The sequence below is a fragment of the Gymnodraco acuticeps genome, unplaced genomic scaffold (genome assembly GCF_902827175.1).
Source record: "Gymnodraco acuticeps unplaced genomic scaffold, fGymAcu1.1, whole genome shotgun sequence".
Lineage (NCBI taxonomy): Eukaryota > Metazoa > Chordata > Actinopteri > Perciformes > Bathydraconidae > Gymnodraco > Gymnodraco acuticeps.
In genome coordinates this window covers 2,501-24,410 of record NW_022991868.1, presented here as the reverse complement: position 1 = coordinate 24,410, position 21,910 = coordinate 2,501, and the positions used below count along the sequence as shown (strand labels likewise).

At 47.9% G+C, this 21,910-nt stretch overlaps 1 protein-coding gene across 1 annotated transcript in view; it reads left to right on the top strand.

The window, feature by feature from the left end:
* Positions 1 to 4,641: 4,641 nt before the first annotated feature.
* LOC117535456 (unconventional myosin-Ie-like) overlaps positions 4,642 to 21,910 on the top strand; it is a gene marked incomplete at both ends in the record, with an annotated part of 19,282 nt that continues 2,013 nt past the window's right edge. The window contains 6 exon segments of the mRNA XM_034199912.1: positions 4,642 to 4,811; positions 4,896 to 5,041; positions 9,917 to 10,063; positions 10,143 to 10,300; positions 11,450 to 11,521; positions 20,594 to 20,777. Of these exon segments, the coding sequence (XP_034055803.1) occupies positions 4,642 to 4,811; positions 4,896 to 5,041; positions 9,917 to 10,063; positions 10,143 to 10,300; positions 11,450 to 11,521; positions 20,594 to 20,777 (877 nt within the window).

Sequence of the window (21,910 nt, the reverse complement as noted above, 5' to 3'; positions counted from 1 at the left end):
GCTTGAATTGGAATGAAAAAGGTGCCAGTACTCTAAAATCAGCAACTTTTTCAAGTCAATTTTATATATACAGCCCACAAACAAGAATTTGGCTACTATAATGCTGGTGGGTTTGTCTCTTTACTACTGTATGTGAAGGTAAACTTCTGTTGTTGCAATGTTGAGATAGAATGAAGGAGTCTGGAACGTCGATTAGTCAAAGCACTAAGAGTTTATTGATCACAGTACATTAATTACATACGGCCGGGAGATCATCTTAGTTTCCCACCGTCCCGTGGTCCACCAAGATCATTTCTGCCCCAGAATAGACCCAACACGCATCAACATGAGGAAAGGCGGGCTCACAGAAAGCCCGCGTTTACCTAATCAATAGCCGATGAGAGACAATGAACTACTTGTCTCAAGAGATGCAGATAGCCTGAAACCTTCCCCCCACAGGATATGGGAGAAGCGTTTGACCTGTGACCTCAAATTACACAGGAGTCTTTGACTGACTACAAGCAGATGTTTGCAGTATCACAGATTCTATAAAACAATAAGAAGCTCTATAAACAGATCAGATTAAAATATTCTCTTACACTGTATATTTTAGAAAGGTTCACTGTACTTAACATTTTTTATGATAGGCAGCGGATATGGCTAAAGCTCAGTAAGGTCAATATTAACTGAAAATATAGCAATCAAAGTCTAGATCTTCTGCTGAAGACACATGAAGCAGAGACCTTTCAGGTGAGAGCCCCTCTGGTGGTGTTCAACATTAATGACAAGGAAACAAAGCTCTGGTCAGAAGCATTTTTTATAAAAAGCTTTAACAAAATTAAGTATTTCTGTACATTTTGAATGCAATCTAACTTTCCAACTCAGAAAACGAAAAACGAAAAAGTGCCAAAAGTCTTCTCACATGGCTGAGCTGCTTTGCAATATACTTCACCACTGAAGAATACAAATATGTATAAAGTAAACTATGATGCAATCTAACTTTCCAACTCAGAAAAATGATAAAGAGCATGAACAAAGAACATGTAAAAACAAATGCAAAATGTGCACAATCTAAAATGAGAAACTGTAACTGCAAGTAACAAAGTCTGAGCCATGGTAAAGAGTTACATTGAACACCAAGCTGATCAGATAACTCCCTGGTTGGTCTGAAGTCCTTCTATCTCCAGGATCTGTACAAATCGGCACATTATGCCAAAAGACTTCTCACTGGGTGAGCTGCTTTGCAATATACTTCACATTGTTAGAAAAGGCTCCAGAAGGCCTTGGGGACATCAGTATCAGGGGCTGGAGCTGGACAGGCTCTTTCATCAGCACTTCTCCTTCCCTTTGCCAGCCAGGACCTCACATACTGTTCCGGATTGAACTGTCCTAGTGATGGTCCATTACATTTAATGAAAACCAGGCTGGACAGTCGGCTGACAGAGAGAGCATTCCTTTTTGCAGTAAGGATATCGTTCATGCAGCTGAATGCCCGCTCACACTCACTAGTGGAGACAGCGATGGTTCGGACTGCTTTCAGTAGAGGCTCCATGGCAGCAGGTGTACGGGATGCCCTGGTTTCCTTGTATTCGCGAAAGCCCTGAACAGTCTCTCTTCTGTCCACTTTCAGCACTTCGCACAAACGTAGCACCTCTACGTCCCCATACTGTACGTCTAACTCCTCTTCAGGCCAACTTCCAGGATGGATAACTTTCATGTCCTGGATTAGCTGATTGTCCCGGGCCTCCCGGCCATGTAAAGGGATTTCTCTTGTGCTGACATGAGAGGAGGTTGTGGAAGTCATTCTGTGTCTCAGATTCTCTACCATACTGTGGAAAAACTGACCTGCATGAATCTGTACAAGCCTGCCATTCTCACGCAGGGCAACACCCTTGAAGGACTTCTCAGCTAGAGCTGTATGAACTGTAGTCATGTGTGGGCCAGGCATGGTGACCATGGATTCAAAAACTCGTATTTCTCGAGTTAAGAGCCTATCTGCTGTAAGCAGTGTCATCTCTCTTTTTTGGAGTTGCCGAGAGAGGTCGCTGAGCTCTGTGAGCGCATCGTACATCAGTCCCAGATTGCTGACAAACGTTGCAGATGTGAGCACATCATCCAGGCCCTTGTACTTTGCTCTGTCTCTGGAATCCCTGCTCGTGTCGTTTGCAGCATTTGTGAAGTGATCATGAAGCACTCGGTAGTTTTCCCAGACTGCTCTGACGCTCCTTTCACTTGAAGCCACCCAGCGGATGGACAAAACACGCCCTATCACCAGGAGACGCTGTCCGACTGTTTGCGCACACTGCGCTAACTGCCTCTGATTTTTGGGGGAGGCATGGAACAAGGAATAGAGTTTGTCAAAAAAGATCTGGAAATGACTGAGCCCTGAGACCTCCTTGACCACATCCCCAACTGCCAGCTCTAGACGATGATTGGAGCAGTGCCACACAAACCGGCTTGGGAATTTACTACACAACTGGGTAGCAACGCCTGTTCTCTTCCCTAGCATGACTGAAGCCCCATCACATGCAAAAGAAACGAAACACTGACCTAAAAAGTCCTCGTTAAAATCTCTTCCAAGACACTCCATTAACGCCTTTGTGATGTCATCAGCCGTTGTTCCATCCAACTCGATCAGCTCCCAAAAAAAACGTTTCGGGCTCAGCATCAGCTAATGCTGAGCGTAGACACACAACAAGCACCGTTTTACCACTAATAGTGGTAGATTCATCGACCAAAACACAGAGTTTTCTTTGCTTTTCTGTAATGTCTTTTGCCATTTTTTTCTTCAGCTCATGAGCTATGTGGTCGATGATTTCGCCACAGGTTTTATTGGAGCGCAAAACCCTGCCCACGTTCAGCCCATTCAGTTTCTGTACATTCAAATCAATTGGCATGTCTGTGAATGGCCGGCTATGTTTGCCAATTTTATATGCCGTTCGAAAAACTCTGATAGTGGTGTCTAATTCAGATTTATGCATAGACTGCACTTGATGTTGAATAGTTTCACGTGAAGCAGATGTAAGGATGTCAGCAGCTTTTACATGGGCTTGTGATTCTTTATGTTCTTTGATTTTTTTTCTCAGGCTAGCTTGTTGTTTGCCCTTGTCAACACCAAAATGAGACACTGCACACTCACCCCATTCAGTTGACAGTTTCAGTCCTTGTCCAGTGTGTATTCCCAAAGATTTGACCTCTCTGCATATCCGACATCCTAGCTTCTTATCTTTAAGAAGGAGCCATGCATTGGTCTTGCAAAAATATTGCACCTGGTCCGTTGTCCAGCAGTCAGGTGCATCGCTTTGCCCGGTGTTGGTGGTGGCAGTTGCGCCAGCAGCAGCTAACGTTAGAGGCTCTGGAGGAGGCGGCGGAGCTATAGTGCTAATGCTAATGCACTAGAACTTGGAGCAGGAGGATCAACCAAAGAAAGCTCCCCATCAGACACAATTTCCAACACAGGCACAGCATTCTCTGTATTTGAAGTTTCTTCCGGCGACAACCGCTGTCTTTTTGCACTTTTATTAATCCACGCTAACATTTTAGAAATGCTAATTTGTGACGTGACTTGCTTTCCTTCTCTCGGGGGCGTGCCTGCTCTGTTCTATCACTCTACATAGCCACCCACTGAGTGGGAGTTGCACTGCATAAACACAACACACGTGCATCTAGGTATGTAAATTGTAAAGCATTAAAACATGGTTTTACTAACAGTTTTCAGTATGTTGTTACTTCGGCATTATTATTATTATTATTATTTTGAAACGTGTATTACTATTAAATCACGGTCAAATAGGTTAATTTTGACATAGTCGTTTCCACCACAGTATTTACATGGAGAAGATAAGCCCCGCCCCCTCTCCAGCACGTTCTGTTTGAATGACAGGAGTAAACAGCTGACAGCCGCTGTGAAACTCCAGCGGTTAGAGCGATGAGAATGTCCGTTCGGCACCTCATGAGTACCGGGTATCTACTGAGTATCTACTGAGTACCGGGCGGCTGAATATGGATGTATAATAAGAACGGCGGGAGAGTGTTGAGTACTGGCACGGTGCATGAGTACCGGAGTACCGCCAGCATGCCGGTACTGAGCAAGAAGTGCCGGTACTCCATGGGTCAGAACCAGAAGTGCCGGTACTGCGTACCGGTGAGTACCGGCCCAATTCCAGCACTGACTCTAACATGGCTAACACCGACTGATAAACAGACCATACCGTTTTTTACAGAGGGACAGTAGATGTTGTTGTTGTTGTTGTTGTTGATACCATGGGGCCGTTCTCCTTAAACATCCATGAGTCAGCTGAGATGCGTTGATGCAGAAGTGGTTAGGGTGGTTAAATCTCATCTGGGTCGGAAAAACGCCACTGGGATAGAACTGTAGAAGTCACCAGTAGTTCTGTTCCTGGTACAGAGGCATTGTGGGTATTGTAGTTCCCAGAGGGTGTTTCTGATGTGTTCCTATGTGCAGCTCTTCCTGTTGGAGGAGATGAGGGAGAGGAAGTATAACGGTTACGCTCGGGTCATCCAGAAGGCCTGGCGTAAACACATCGCCGTCCGGAAGTACGTGAAGATGAGGGAGGAAGGTAAGAGGTCTTCTTTGGGGTTCAGGTTCAGGGTCTCTATGTTACGTCCTCCTCTCCACTAACAGACCTCTGTTCCCTCCAGCCTCCGACGTGCTGCTAAACAAGAAGGAGCGCCGCAGGAACAGCATCAACAGGAACTTCGTGGGCGACTACCTCGGCACCGACAACCACCCCGAGATCCGGCAGTTCGTCGGCCGCAGAGAGAGGATCGACTTCGCCGACGTGGTGGTGAAGTTCGACCGCAGATTCAGGGTCAGGACTCCGAAGGGCCAGAAAGAAAGGGTTTACGTTTCAGACTTCCTCTGTTTGCCTTTATAATACTCTGCTTCTGTTCAGACGGTGAAGCGGGACCTCATCCTGACCCCCAAGTTCCTGTACCTGATTGGTCGAGAGAAGGTGAAGCAGGGTCCGGATAAAGGCCAGATCCAGGAGGTTCTGAAGAGGAAGATCGAGATCAACAAGATCCAGTCCGTGTCCCTGAGGTACACCACTGTTCACAACCAGAACCCAGAACTGTAACTAGAACTATGACTAGAGCCATAACTAGCAATAGGACCATGCCTACACTTAGAGCAAGAGCTGCACCGACCACCAGGGACAAACCTGCAACCCAAACTAGTCCAGGAAAAGGCTTTCATCAGAACTAAAAACAAGAACTAGGACCAATAGAACCAGATTTGGAGGTAGGACTGGAACCAGGTCTAGGAATTGAAAATAAGGTAAAATCTACGACTTTAGACAAAACTGAACTAGAACTAGAAGTACTAGAATGTTGAATGAAAGTCTTGAATGAGAACTCAAACCGGGATTTGTGGGGCGACTGGCTGTGAGGGTGCATGGTCCTCTTTCACCCAGAAGGTTGTTGGTTCGATGTTAGCCCAGCTGTCCACATGTAGATGTTTCATTGGGCAATATTCTGTAACCTGAGGTGCTCCAGACGGCCAACGCTGTGTGACTGTTAGCTTGAATGATGACTTGTAGTAACTGTCAAGTCCTTCAGGCTTTTGGCCTGTATTCAGTGATTTAGCCCGAACTTGAGAGGCTGGAGGGCAACAGAGGCATTTTGTTCTTTTTTGTCTTTATTTATTTTAAGACAACTCCAAGAATGTATCAGGTTGCCTCATTGCATTCTCAATAATAATAATAACAACACAAACTCAGTCTCATTCCTGCCTTTTCAGGGTATTTTAATTAAAAGGATCAATTGTGAGTTATTTTACAACCGCATCATTAACTTAAATGAATTCATAAGAGTGTTTATCTCTACTTGGAAACAAGCACCAGAGAAAACCTCAACTGAACGCTGTCTAAAGTATACAGCAGACGGAGCGCAGGCAGACCACGCTGCGTAACAAGCCGTCGCAACAGCACTCTCACAAAGTAAGGCAACAAAGCAAAGCAAATCAAGTTTTATTTATATCGCACATTTATAAATGATTGTTGGTGGAGCCTACAGTAGAGACACTTTACAGCAAATACAACAGCTCAGACCCTCTGTCCTCAGACCCTCTGTCCTTAGACCCCCTGTCCTTAGACCCTCTGTCCTTAGACCCCCTGTCCTTAGACCCTCTGTCCTCAGACCCTCTGTCCTCAGACCCTCTGTCCTCAGACCCTCTGTCCTTAGACCCCCTGTCCTTAGACCCTCTGTCCTCAGACCCTCTGTCCTCAGACCCTCTATCCTCAGACCCTCTGTCCTCAGACCCTCTGTCCTCAGACCCTCTGTCCTCAGACCCTCTGTCCTTAGACCCCCTGTCCTTAGACCCTCTGTCCTCAGACCCTCTGTCCTCAGACCCTCTATCCTCAGACCCTCTGTCCTCAGACCCTCTGTCCTTAGACCCTCTGTCCTCAGACCCTCTGTCCTTAGACCCTCTGTCCTTAGACCCCCTGTCCTCAGACCCTCTGTCCTCAGACCTTCTGTCCTCAGACCCTCTGTCCTCAGACCCTCTGTCCTTAGACCCCCTGTCCTCAGACCCTCTGTCCTTACACCCTCTGTCCTTAGACCCCCTGTCCTTAGACCCTCTGTCCTCAGACCCTCTGTCCTCAGACCCTCTGTCCTTAGACCCTCTGTCCTTAGACCCCCTGTCCTCAGACCCTCTGTCCTCAGACCCTCTGTCCTCAGACCCTCTGTCCTTAGACCCTCTGTCCTTAGACCCCCTGTCCTCACACCCTCTGTCCTTACACCCTCTGTCCTTAGACCCCCTGTCCTTAGACCCTCTGTCCTCAGACCCTCTGTCCTCAGACCCTCTATCCTCAGACCCTCTGTCCTCAGACCCTCTGTCCTTAGACCCTCTGTCCTCAGACCCTCTGTCCTTAGACCCTCTGTCCTTAGACCCCCTGTCCTCAGACCCTCTGTCCTTAGACCCTCTGTCCTTAGACCCTCTGTCCTCAGACCCTCTGTCCTCAGACCCTCTGTCCTCAGACCCTCTGTCCTCAGACCCTCTGTCCTCAGACCCTCTGTCCTCAGACCCTCTGTCCTTAGACCCTCTGTCCTTACACCCTCTGTCCTTAGACCCCTGTCCTTACACCCTCTGTCCTCAGACCCTCTGTCATTAGACCCTCTGTCCTTAGACCCTCTGTCCTTAGACCCTCTGTCCTCAGACCCTCTGTCCTCAGACCCTCTGTCCTCAGACCGTCTGTCCTCAGACCCTCTGTCCTTAGACCCTCTGTCCTCAGACCCTCTATCCTTAGACCCTCTGTCCTCAGACCCTCTGTCCTTAGACCCTCTGTCCTTAGACCCTCTGTCCTTAGACCCTCTGTCCTTAGACCCTCTGTCCTCAGACCCTCTGTCCTCAGACCCTCTGTCCTCAGACCCTCTGTCCTTAGACCCTCTGTCCTTAGACCTCTGTCCTTAGACCCTCACACCGTACAAGGAAACACTTCCAGAGAAAACCCACAGTTTAAAGGGAACATGGGAGAAACCTCAGGGAGAGCAACAGAGGAGGGATCCCTCTCCCAGGACGGACAGACGTGCAATAGATGCCGTGTGTAAATTGAAAAGATAATACATTTTACAGCATATACACCGAATGTTAGGAAAAGCATGTGTCTGTAATAAGAAGATGAATCCACGAGGATGTCAGCTACAATCCTGAGGAAGCCTTCAGGGAAGCAGACGAGACCCAAGGCAGGACCGCAGAGACAGGTTCAGCCACGACCCGAAGTCCACGACTTAATCCAGAACTCAGGATAGAGGATCCAAGACACAGGACTACAGCAAGAGGATCAGACTCGACTCCGGATCCCGGCGTAGATATAGATACAAAACAAGAACAAAGATTTGGATGGGTTAATCGGAACAAGAGAATACACAGACACAGACAGACAGAAGAACAAGCACTCCCTTAGAATAGGTTGAGGGCAAAGGGTAGCAAGTGAGAGAGTAAGAAACATAGGTGGAGAGGCACACTCAGGGAACAAGGTCCCCACTGGAGCCTTAGTTGGACATTGATGAGAGATAGTGAGGTGCGCTGTGTCTACGAATCGTAACACTCCCCGGCCTGTCTAAGCCACTCTGCTAACCGTTTCCCTCTAATAAACCTCGAGAGGTCAGAGAGGGAAAAGGTCCTGGGTAAAAGTTATTCTTGATAAGAGAAGCCTAGAAGGCCAGAGAGAAAAAGCGAGTTTTAAGTGTTGATTTAAAAACCCCAGGGTCCGGGCCGACCTCACATGGAGGGGCAGAGTGTTCCAGAGCCTGGGGCCAGCCGCTGCGAAGGCTCGATACCCTCGGGTTTTAAGCCTGATCTTAGGCACTACCAACAGCAGCTGATCAGCCGACCTTAAGGCTCTGCCTGGGGTGTAGCGATGGAGGAGTTCGGCTATATAGGAGGAGCCAGCCCATTTAGGGCTTTGAAAACAAATAAAAGGAGTTTAAAATCAATTCTGAACCGAACTGGAAGCCAGTGCAGTGAGGCCAGAATTGGGGTGATGTGGTCACGCTTTTTATGGCCAGTGAGAAGACGTGCAGCTGCGTTCTGAACTAGCTGCAGGCGTCTAATTGAGGCCTGGTCCATACCCACACACAGAGCGTTGCAGTAATCCAGTCTCGAGGTAACAAAGGCGTTAATAACCCTTTCTAGGTCTTTAAAAGATAAAAAACGACTTGGTCTTAGCCAATAGTCGTATTTTGAAAAAGCAGGTCTTGACTACGGTGCTAACCTGCTTATCAAATGTAAAGGCGCTGTTGAAGGTCACTCCAAGGTTCATGACAGAGGGGAGGATGTTTTCATTGAGGGAGCCCAGAATATCAACCGGAGAGGCTGGAGGTCGGGGTCCAAAAAAGATGACCTTGTTGAGGTTGAGGACATTTTGGCTCAGCCAGGATTTGATCTCTGTTCATCAACTGCTGTAGTGAGTTGGCATTTTGATTGAGAGGCAGGTACATCTGTACATCATCAGCGTAACAATGGAAGGGGAGATTATGTTTAGTGAGAATTGAACCTAGGGGCAGTATGTACAATAGAAAAAGGATGGGGCCCAGAATAGAGCCTTGGGGAACCCCACAGGTAAGAGGGGCTTTGGCAGAGGAGAAGGCACCCAACTGCACTAAGAAGCTACGGTCTGTCAGGTAGGACCTGAACCATGCAAGGGCAGAGCCTGTGATGCCTGCGGACTGTTCAAGCCGTGACAACAGGATGCTATGGTCCACAGTGTCAAAGGCAGCAGTTAAGTCTAACGGCACCAAAACAGCTGGGCTGCCTGAGTCGGCGGCTAAGAGCAGATCATTAAACTCTTCAAAGGGCTGTTTCAGTGCTGTGCATGGGTTTGAAGCCAGACTGAAACATTTCGTGGATGCCATGCATGGTTAAGAACGACTGCAGCTGGGCGTAGACTACTCGCTCCAGGGCTTTAGATAAAAAGGGTAGCTGGGAAATGGGCCTGAAATGTGCGAGAATGGAGGGATCGAGATTTTTCTTTTTAAGTAGTGGCTGGACCACGGCATGTTTGAAGGCAGCTGGGACACATCCTGAGCTAAGAGAGGTGTTTACAAGCAATACAACACTTGCTCCAACTGATTCAATCAAGTACATAACACACAATAAACACCGGAGAAACATACCAACGACGTCTCTGGAGCCTCACACACACTGTCGCCAACTTCTCCCTCCGTGGCTTTGGGAACAAGACAATTCCTGCCCCTTTGGTTGCCGTGTTACCGGAAGCGGCATTGATATGTTTTTAATGACAGCTCGCTTATTAAGAAAAGTAGCCTACGCTATTCAAAAAAATTAAAATGAATACCCCCTCTTGGTATTGAACACCTATAATAACAATAATCTAAATGAAAATATGTCTGTCTATCTATCTATCTGTCGGTCTGTTTACCTGTCTCTCTTCCTCTCTCTCTACCTGTCTGTCAGTACGCTGCAGGACGACTTCTTCATCGTCCATGAGGAAGAGTACGACAGCGTCCTTCAGAGCGTCTTTAAGACGGAGTTCCTGAGTCTGCTGGTGAAACGCGTCCAGGAGAAAACGGAGAAGAAGCTGCCGCTGAAGTTCAACAACCTGTCAGTGACCGCTCTCCTGTGAGATTAACAACCTGTGTCTCCACACTGAACTGATCCTCTGTCCTCTGTCCTCCCACAGTCTGGAGTTCAAGGTGAAGAAGGGGGGTTGGGGTCCGTTCAGCTCCTCGGGGTCCCGGCACATCCAGTTCCAGGCGGGTCAGGGGGACGAGGTGGTCTTTAAGCCCAGCGGGAAGGTCCTGCAGGTCTCCGTCGGACCGGGTCTGCCCAAAAACTCCAGTAAGTTCTGACTGGACTTGCCACAAGTTCTACACTTTCGGGACGTTTCTCAATGTCGAGTACACCTGCTGCTGCAGAGCCACTATTTCAAGTATACTACGTCATCGAGTGGCGCCGAAGGACTGTTTAAATGCCCAGCATTCTGCGCCACTCGATGACTATATACTTGAAATAGTGGCTCTGCAGCAGGTTTACTCAACATTGAGAAACGGCCCCTGTGTGCTGCCCCTCACTTCCTGCGTGCTGCCCCTCACTTCCTGCGTGCTGCCCCTCACTTCCTGCGTGCTGCCCCTCACTTCCTGCGTGCTGCCCCTCACTTCCTGCGTGCTGCCCCTCACTTCCTGCGTGCTGCCCCTCACTTCCTGCGTGCTGCCCCTCACTTCCTGCGTGCTGCCCCTCACTTCCTGCGTGCTGCCCCTCACTTCCTGCGTGCTGCCCCTCACTTCCTGGGTGCTGCCCCTCACTTCCTGCGTGCTGCCCCTCACTTCCTGCGTGCTGCCCCTCACTTCCTGCGTGCTGCCCCTCACTTCCTGCGTGCTGCCCCTCACTTCCTGCGTGCTGCCCCTCACTTCCTGCGTGCTGCCCCTCACTTCCTGCGTGCTGCCCCTCACTTCCTGCGTGCTGCCCCTCACTTCCTGCGTGCTGCCCCTTGTGGAGGAAATTCTTAAGAGAAACTGATAAATGATTCGTGGACAAAGTCTGTCTTTTGTTATATGTAATAAAGAAAGTCAATATAAAGTGAGATGGCTCTGAAATGCAGGAGCAGAGCTGCCTCCTCCTCCTCCTCCTCCTCCTCCTCCTCCTCCTCCTCCTCCTCCTCCTCCTCCTCCTCCTCCTCCTCCTCCTCCTCCTCCTCCTCCTCCTCCTCAGAGGATGGAGAGGTTCTGCTTTCAGTCTCTCTGTGTATGCATGAGAGGAACCAGCTGCTCCTCCATCCCATCATTAAACCATTAACCCTCCAGTCCTTAACCCTTTAATCCCCCTTTTGCTCTTCCTTGGCCTCCTGATGTGTAAACCCTAACATCTGTCTCTGTTAAACACACACAAGACTACAAATACACTTTCAGAGTATAAGACTATATGTTATAAATGATGATATGATCATTTGACATGACACCCCTCACTTCCTGTCTTGCTATCTTATTGCAGGACCGACAAGGAAGGACAACCGCAAGAGTCGCTACATGGGGAAACAGACCCCCTCCAGCCAGAACAGCTCAGGTACCAGAAACCACCAAAACAGACTGAAAATGTGACCTGACTGGTTTTCCTACAGAACCGCAGGAACCTCAGGGTCCGGCAGCACCGTCAGATGTAACGCTGTTAGCAGCCGGTAGAGCTTTCATAGAGTTGCATTATGATGCATTCAAGAGCCTTTCAGTAAAAATGCTTGTCTGGTAAAGTTATATCATCACGTTTTCATGATGTGTTCACATGGAAGGAGGCTCTGAGAGTAAAAGCCATATCAGTTCTGGACCAGCCGGTAAAGGTCCGGATCACTGCAGGTTATAGCTGATGGATGCATGGTCATCTTTTTGGTCAAAGCGTTACTCCTTTGCCGCTCTCTGACTGTTTACATATTGTACCTTGGTTCATGTTTCCCCGTTAACCGTTACCTGGGGGGTTCCTTTAGGGCCTTTCATTTGTCCAATGTGAGGGTGTAAGGACAGAGGCTGGTGTATTCTGTATCAACTGTAAAGCCCCCTTAGACAAATGTTGGATATTGGGCTACATAAATTAACGTTGACTTTTATTGAACCAAAACCCGCTCAAACCTGATTGGTCTATTCTTCTGGGACTACAATCAGAAACCAGAACTTGTTAATACCAAAAGCTCCTTGTTGCCACAGATTGTGTTCACAGAGATTACGGCCTGACCCACGGTGTTTTTTTCTCCAAAGATTCAAAGGTGTTATTTTCATGCTCAGCAGTTTCAGTGGAATTGCATTTAGCTGACGCTTTTATCCAAAGTGACTAAAGACAATAAGTACATTCGACCAACAAAATACAAACTTGAAGAAAACAGAATCATAAAGTACATCAGGTTTCATAGAGCCAAACATTTCAAGTGCTACTCAACTGGCTTTAGATAAGCCAGCCCTTTATTAGTATAAAAGTGCTTTGTTAATAGTTCTATCGCTCGAAGTGGAGTCGAAAGAGATGAGTTTTCAGTCTGGAAGGTGTGTAAGCTATCTGCCGTCCTGATGTCAATGGGGAGCTCATTCCACCATCTTGGAGCCAGGACAGCAAACCCACGTGTTTTCGCCGATGGGAAACTTGGGGTCCCCCTCGCAGCGAGGGTGCAGCGAGTCGTTTGGCTGATGCAGAGCGTAGTGCACGCGCTGGGGTGTACGGTTTAACCATGTCCTGGATGTAGGAAGGGCCAGATCCATTCGCAGCATGGTAAGCAAGTACCAGTGTCTTGAAGTGGATTCTAGCAGTTACCGGAAGCCAGTGAAGGGAGCGGAGGAGCGGAGTGGTGTGGGAACATTTAGGAAGGTTGAAGACCAGACGAGCCGCTGCATTCTGGATGAGCTGCAGAGGTCGGATGGCACATGCAGGTAGACCAGCCAGGAGGGAGTTGCAGTAGTCTAGGCGTAAGATGACGAGAGCCTGGACCAGAACCTGAGTCGCTTTCTGAGTCAGCTGGGGACGTATCTTCCTGATGTTGTAAAGCGTGTATCTGCAGCAGCGGGTTGTAGCAGCGATGTTTGCAGTGAAGGACAGGTTGTTATCTAGGGTCACACCCAGATTCCTTGCAGTCTGAGTCGGGGAAACAACAGAGGTGCCGATGTTGATTGTTAGGTCAAGAGTGGGACAATCTTTTCCCGGAAGGAAGAGCAGCTCAGTCTTGTCAAGGTTGAGCTTGAGGTGGTGAGCAGACATCCACTGAGAGATGTCAGCTAGACAAGCAGAGATGCGTGCGACGACCTGGGTCTCTGAGCGGGGAAAGGAGATAATTAATTGGGTGTCGTCAGCGTAGCAGTGGTAAGAAAAACCATGCGGGCTAATGACTGATCCGAGCGAGTTTGTGTACAAGGAGAAGAGGAGGGGACCAAGAACAGAGCCCTGAGGGACCCCCGTAGTTAATTGACAAGGGTCGGACTCAGACCCTCTCCAAGTAACCCTGTAGGTAACTTCTGACCTGAGCTCCTCCAGCGATGCAACATATATAATAACATACTAACATACAAATAAAAGGAAATCAATAGTCCGAATGGACCTTTACTCCCAGCGGCTCAGGAAGAAAGCCCTCAGGATTATCAAAGACCCCCATCACCCCAGCCACAAACGGTTCTGTCTGCTGCCATCTGGCAGGTGTTACCGCAGCATCAGGACTAAAACCACCAGACTCAGAGAAGGTTTAAGGACTTAAACCACCAGACTCAGGGACAGTTTCAGTACTAAAACCACCAGACTCAGGGACAGCATCAGGACTAAAACCACCAGACTCAGAGACAGTTTCAGGACTAAAACCACCAGACTCAGAGACAGTTTCAGGACTAAAACCACCAGACTCAGGGACAGTTTCAGGTCTAAAACCAGCAGACTCAGAGACAGTTTCAGGACTAAAACCACCAGACTCAGGAACAGTTTCAGGACTAAAACCACCAGACTCAGAGACAGTTTCAGGACTAAAACCACCAGACTCAGGAACAGTTTCAGGTCTAAAACCAGCAGACTCGAGGACAGTTTCAGGTCTAAAACCACCAGACTCAGAGACAGTTTCAGGACTAAAACCACCAGACTCAGGAACAGTTTCAGGACTAAAACCACCAGACTCAGGGACAGTTTCAGGTCTAAAACCACCAGACTCAGGAACAGTTTCAGGACTAAAACCACCAGACTCAGAGACAGTTTCAGGACTAAAACCACCAGACTCAGGGACAGTTTCAGGTCTAAAACCACCAGACTCAGGGGACAGTTTCAGGTCTAAAACCACCAGACTCAGAGACAGTTTCAGGACTAAAACCACCAGACTCAGGGACAATTTCAGGTCTAAAACCACCAGACTCAGAGACAGCATCAGGACTAAAACCACCAGACTCAGAGACAGCATCAGGACTAAAACCACCAGACTCAGAGACAGTTTCAGGTCTAAAACCACCAGACTCAGAGACAGCTTCAGGACTAAAACCACCAGACTCAGAGACAGTTTCAGGTCTAAAACCACCAGACTCAGAGACAGCATCAGGACTAAAACCACCAGACTCAGAGACAGTTTCAGGACTAAAACCACCAGACTCAGGGACAGTTTCAGGTCTAAAACCACCAGATTCAGGGACAGTTTCAGGACTAAAACCACCAGATTCAGAGACAGTTTCAGGTCTAAAACCACCAGACTCAGAGACAGCATCAGGACTAAAACCACCAGACTCAGGGACAGTTTCAGGACTAAAACCACCAGACTCAGAGACAGCTTCAGGACTAAAACCAGCAGACTCAGGGACAGTTTCAGGACTAAAACCACCAGACTCAGAGACAGCATCAGGACTAAAACCACCAGACTCAGAGACAGCATCAGGACTAAAACCACCAGACTCAGGGACAGTTTCAGGACTAAAACCACCAGACTCAGAGACAGTTTCAGGTCTAAAACCACCAGACTCAGGGACAGTTTCAGGTCTAAAACCACCAGACTCAGAGACAGTTTCAGGTCTAAAACCACCAGACTCAGGGACAGTTTCAGGACTAAAACCAGAAGACTCAGAGACAGTTTCAGGTCTAAAACCACCAGACTCAGAGACAGTTTCAGGACTAAAACCACCAGACTCAGAGACAGTTTCAGGACTAAAACCAGCAGACTCAGAGACAGTTTCAGGTCTAAAACCACCAGACTCAGAGACAGTTTCAGGTCTAAAACCACCAGACTCAGAGACAGTTTCAGGTCTAAAACCACCAGACTCAGAGACAGCTTCAGGTCTAAAACCACCAGACTCAGCGACAGTTTCAGGACTAAAACCACCAGACTCAGAGACAGCATCAGGTCTAAAACCACCAGACTCAGAGACAGTTTCAGGACTAAAACCACCAGACTCAGGAACAGTTTCAGGACTAAAACCACCAGACTCAGAGACAGTTTCAGGTCTAAAACCACCAGACTCAGGAACAGTTTCAGGTCTAAAACCACCAGACTCATCGACAGTTTCAGGACTAAAACCAGCAGACTCAGAGACAGTTTCAGGTCTAAAACCACCAGACTCAGGAACAGTTTCAGGACTAAAACCACCAGACTCAGGGACAGTTTCAGGTCTAAAACCACCAGACTCAGAGACAGCATCAGGACTAAAACCACCAGACTCAGAGACAGTTTCAGGACTAAAACCACCAGACTCAGGGACAGTTTCAGGTCTAAAACCACCAGACTCAGAGACAGCTTCAGGACTAAAACCACCAGACTCAGAGACAGTTTCAGGTCTAAAACCACCAGACTCAGAGACAGCATCAGGACTAAAACCACCAGACTCAGAGACAGTTTCAGGTCTAAAACCACCAGACTCAGGGACAGTTTCAGGTCTAAAACCACCAGACTCAGAGACAGTTTCAGGACTAAAACCACCAGACTCAGAGACAGTTTCAGGACTAAAACCACCAGACTCAGGGACAGTTTCAGGACTAAAACCACCAGACTAAGAGACAGTTTCAGGACTAAAACCACCAGACTCAGGGACAGTTTCAGGTCTAAAACCACCAGACTCAGAGACAGTTTCAGGTCTAAAACCAACAGACTCAGAGACAGTTTCAGGACTAAAACCACCAGACTCAGAGACAGCATCAGGTCTAAAACCACCAGACTCAGAGACAGTTTCAGGACTAAAACCACCAGACTCAGGCACAGTTTCAGGACTAAAACCACCAGACTCAGAGACAGTTTCAGGTCTAAAACCACCAGACTCAGGAACTGTTTCAGGACTAAAACCACCAGACTCAGGGACAGTTTCAGGACTAAAACCACCAGACTCAGGGACAGTTTCAGGACTAAAACCACCAGACTCAGAGACAGTTTCAGGTCTAAAACCACCAGACTCAGGGACAGTTTCAGGACTAAAACCAGCAGACTCAGAGACAGTTTCAGGTCTAAAACCACCAGACTCAGGGACAGTTTCAGGACTAAAACCACCAGACTCAGAGACAGTTTCAGGACTAAAACCACCAGACTCAGGAACAGTTTCAGGACTAAAACCAGCAGACTCAGAGACAGTTTCAGGTCTAAAACCACCAGACTCAGAGACAGTTTCAGGTCTAAAACCACCAGACTCAGAGACAGTTTCAGGTCTAAAACCACCAGACTCAGAGACAGCTTCAGGTCTAAAACCACCAGACTCAGAGACAGTTTCAGGACTAAAACCACCAGACTCAGAGACAGCATCAGGTCTAAAACCACCAGACTCAGAGACAGTTTCAGGACTAAAACCAGCAGACTCAGAGACAGTTTCAGGACTAAAACCACTAGACTCAGAGACAGTTTCAGGACTAAAACCACCAGACTCAGAGACAGTTTCAGGACTAAAACCACCAGACTCAGGAACAGTTTCAGGACTAAAACCACCAGACTCAGGGACAGTTTCAGGTCTAAAACCACCAGACTCAGAGACAGCATCAGGACTAAAACCACCAGACTCAGAGACAGTTTCAGGACTAAAACCACCAGACTCAGGGACAGTTTCAGGTCTAAAACCACCAGACTCAGAGACAGCTTCAGGACTAAAACCACCAGACTCAGAGACAGTTTCAGGTCTAAAACCACCAGACTCAGAGACAGCATCAGGACTAAAACCACCAGACTCAGAGACAGTTTCAGGTCTAAAACCACCAGACTCAGGGACAGTTTCAGGTCTAAAACCACCAGACTCAGAGACAGTTTCAGGACTAAAACCACCAGACTCAGAGACAGTTTCAGGACTAAAACCACCAGACTCAGGGACAGTTTCAGGACTAAAACCACCAGACTCAGAGACAGTTTCAGGACTAAAACCACCAGACTCAGGGACAGTTTCAGGTCTAAAACCACCAGACTCAGAGACAGTTTCAGGTCTAAAACCAACAGACTCAGAGACAGTTTCAGGACTAAAACCACCAGACTCAGAGACAGCATCAGGTCTAAAACCACCAGACTCAGAGACAGTTTCAGGACTAAAACCAGCAGACTCAGAGACAGTTTCAGGACTAAAACCAGCAGACTCAGAGACAGTTTCAGGTCTAAAACCACCAGACTCAGGGACAGTTTCAGGACTAAAACCACCAGACTCATCGACAGTTTCAGGACTAAAACCAGCAGACTCAGAGACAGTTTCAGGTCTAAAACCACCAGACTCAGGAACAGTTTCAGGACTAAAACCACCAGACTCAGGGACAGTTTCAGGTCTAAAACCACCAGACTCAGAGACAGCATCAGGACTAAAACCACCAGACTCAGAGACAGTTTCAGGACTAAAACCACCAGACTCAGGGACAGTTTCAGGTCTAAAACCACCAGACTCAGAGACAGCTTCAGGACTAAAACCACCAGACTCAGAGACAGTTTCAGGTCTAAAACCACCAGACTCAGAGACAGCATCAGGACTAAAACCACCAGACTCAGAGACAGTTTCAGGTCTAAAACCACCAGACTCAGGGACAGTTTCAGGTCTAAAACCACCAGACTCAGAGACAGTTTCAGGACTAAAACCACCAGACTCAGAGACAGTTTCAGGACTAAAACCACCAGACTCAGGGACAGTTTCAGGACTAAAACCACCAGACTCAGAGACAGTTTCAGGACTAAACCACCAGACTCAGGGACAGTTTCAGGTCTAAAACCACCAGACTCAGAGACAGTTTCAGGTCTAAAACCAACAGACTCAGAGACAGTTTCAGGACTAAAACCACCAGACTCAGAGACAGCATCAGGTCTAAAACCACCAGACTCAGAGACAGTTTCAGGACTAAAACCACCAGACTCAGGCACAGTTTCAGGACTAAAACCACCAGACTCAGAGACAGTTTCAGGTCTAAAACCACCAGACTCAGGAACTGTTTCAGGACTAAAACCACCAGACTCAGGGACAGTTTCAGGACTAAAACCACCAGACTCAGGGACAGTTTCAGGACTAAAACCACCAGACTCAGAGACAGTTTCAGGTCTAAACCACCAGACTCAGGGACAGTTTCAGGACTAAAACCAGCAGACTCAGAGACAGTTTCAGGTCTAAAACCACCAGACTCAGGGACAGTTTCAGGACTAAAACCACCAGACTCAGAGACAGTTTCAGGACTAAAACCACCAGACTCAGGAACAGTTTCAGGACTAAAACCACCAGACTCAGACAGTTTCAGGACTAAAACCAGCAGACTCAGAGACAGTTTCAGGTCTAAAACCACCAGACTCAGAGACAGTTTCAGGTCTAAAACCACCAGACTCAGAGACAGTTTCAGGTCTAAAACCACCAGACTCAGAGACAGCTTCAGGTCTAAAACCACCAGACTCAGAGACAGTTTCAGGACTAAAACCACCAGACTCAGAGACAGCATCAGGTCTAAAACCACCAGACTCAGAGACAGTTTCAGGACTAAAACCAGCAGACTCAGAGACAGTTTCAGGACTAAAACCACTAGACTCAGAGACAGTTTCAGGACTAAAACCACCAGACTCAGAGACAGTTTCAGGACTAAAACCACCAGACTCAGGGACAGTTTCAGGACTAAAACCACCAGACTCAGGGACAGTTTCAGGACTAAAACCACCAGACTCAGGGAAAGTTTAAGGTCTAAAACCACCAGACTCAGGAACAGTTTCAGGACTAAAACCACCAGACTCAGAGACAGTTTCAGGTCTAAAACCACCAGACTCAGGAACAGTTTCAGGTCTAAAACCACCAGACTCATCGACAGTTTCAGGACTAAAACCAGCAGACTCAGAGACAGTTTCAGGTCTAAAACCACCAGACTCAGGAACAGTTTCAGGACTAAAACCACCAGACTCAGGGACAGTTTCAGGTCTAAAACCACCAGACTCAGAGACAGCATCAGGACTAAAACCACCAGACTCAGAGACAGTTTCAGGACTAAAACCACCAGACTCAGGGACAGTTTCAGGTCTAAAACCACCAGACTCAGAGACAGCTTCAGGACTAAAAACCACCAGACTCAGAGACAGTTTCAGGTCTAAAACCACCAGACTCAGAGACAGCATCAGGACTAAAACCACCAGACTCAGAGACAGTTTCAGGTCTAAAACCACCAGACTCAGGGACAGTTTCAGGTCTAAAACCACCAGACTCAGAGACAGTTTCAGGACTAAAACCACCAGACTCAGAGACAGTTTCAGGACTAAAACCACCAGACTCAGGGACAGTTTCAGGACTAAAACCACCAGACTCAGAGACAGTTTCAGGACTAAAACCACCAGACTCAGGGACAGTTTCAGGTCTAAAACCACCAGACTCAGAGACAGTTTCAGGTCTAAAACCAACAGACTCAGAGACAGCATCAGGTCTAAAACCACCAGACTCAGGGACAGTTTCAGGACTAAAACCACCAGACTCAGAGACAGTTTCAGGTCTAAAACCACCAGACTCAGGGACAGTTTCAGGACTAAAACCAGCAGACTCAGAGACAGTTTCAGGTCTAAAACCACCAGACTCAGGGACAGTTTCAGGACTAAAACCACCAGACTCAGAGACAGTTTCAGGACTAAAACCACCAGACTCAGGAACAGTTTCAGGACTAAAACCACCAGACTCAGAGACAGTTTCAGGACTAAAACCAGCAGACTCAGAGACAGTTTCAGGTCTAAAACCACCAGACTCAGAGACAGTTTCAGGTCTAAAACCACCAGACTCAGAGACAGTTTCAGGTCTAAAACCACCAGACTCAGAGACAGCTTCAGGTCTAAAACCACCAGACTCAGAGACAGTTTCAGGACTAAAACCACCAGACTCAGAGACAGCATCAGGTCTAAAACCACCAGACTCAGAGACAGTTTCAGTACTAAAACCACCAGACTCAGAGACAGTTTCAGGACTAAAACCAGCAGACTCAGAGACAGTTTCAGGACTAAAACCACTAGACTCAGAGACAGTTTCAGGACTAAAACCACCAGACTCAGGGACAGTTTCAGGACTAAAACCACCAGACTCAGGGACAGTTTCAGGACTAAAACCACCAGACTCAGGGAAAGTTTAAGGTCTAAAACCACCAGACTCAGGGACAGTTTCAGGACTAAAACCACCAGACTCAGGGACAGCATCAGGTCTAAAACCACCAGCCTTGAAACTTGGACCTTAAACTTCCTCTCTGTTCTTTGCGTTTCAGCTTCTCGCCCCAGAGGAGGCGGGCCCTCGGGCAGAGACTCCTCCTCGCGCCGCTCCCTGCTGAGGCAGTCCACCATGGAGCAGCCCAGCCTGCCCCGCATACAGAACCAGCTCCGCCACGACCAGCCGACGCACAAACAACACGACATGGGCTTCATGAACGTCCCCGACCAGGGCGCCGCGGGGTGAGACAGCCCGTTGGACTGCATCTGATGTCCCACTCACAACATTAGAGAATAACACAAAGAGGAATCAGTGAAGCACAGAGATGGTTGAAGTTAAATATGATATTGCAGCACAGCACTATAAGAGACACATTACCTTGCAGCAAAGCAGTCAATAGTGTAATGGACCAAAAAACCTCACAGGTGTTATACCCTTCAAACAGCGTACCTGGCAGACATGTTCTATCCTTATAGTCATCACATGTTGCTTCCTCTGTCCCCTCTTTACATGATCCCAGGTGGCATGACCTTATTTAGCAGCTTCCACACAATGTCGACGACTGCTGGTGAAGAAATAGATGGGCCTCTCTCCGTTAAACTAAATGCATTACTCACTAGCATGGTTTAAAACTAGGGCTGTCAGTCGATTAAAATAGTTAATCGCGATTAATCGCACATTTTTTATCTGTGCTAAATGTACCTTAGAGGAATATTTTTCAAGTTTGTAATACTCTTATCAACATATGAGTGGACAAATATGCTTTATGCTAATGTTTATTATCATTTGAACAATGCGTGCGTGCGTGCGTGCGTGCGTGCGTGCGTGCGTGCGTGCGTGCGCAACTCAAGGCTCGAACGGGAGCTGCCTGGACGCTGCGATCATGTTGCACACTATCCGTGCTGAGTGTGCTGACTTCTCGTCAATGTCCCACTGTCTGGCTTCCTGCATAAAGTCAAGTGCTCGGCACAGTTGTGGCGAAATGTCGCTCCTCTGTTTTCATTTAAACAGCTCCATATCCGTTAGCGCAGCTAGCTAGCATCAGATGCTAACAACAACAATACACGTAAGGTCTCTCTCTCGCTCGGGCCACACATACACACACCCTCCCGGTCCTCCAGATGGCCAGTCGGTGCCTGCCGGTGAGCGTGGAAGTGTGGTCTGCTACAAGCGGGCAGCAGAAGCGGGGCTGTCAGCATCAGCTTGTAGACGGTATTTTAAACTCGATGCGCTCTGAAACTACGGGGCGGCCGAGGAAAAAAAATACACATGCGTTAATCGCGTTAAAATAATTAGTGGCGTTAATTTTTTTTTGCGTGAACGCGTTATTAACGTGTTAACTTGACAGCCCTATTTAAAGCACATGATTACAGGG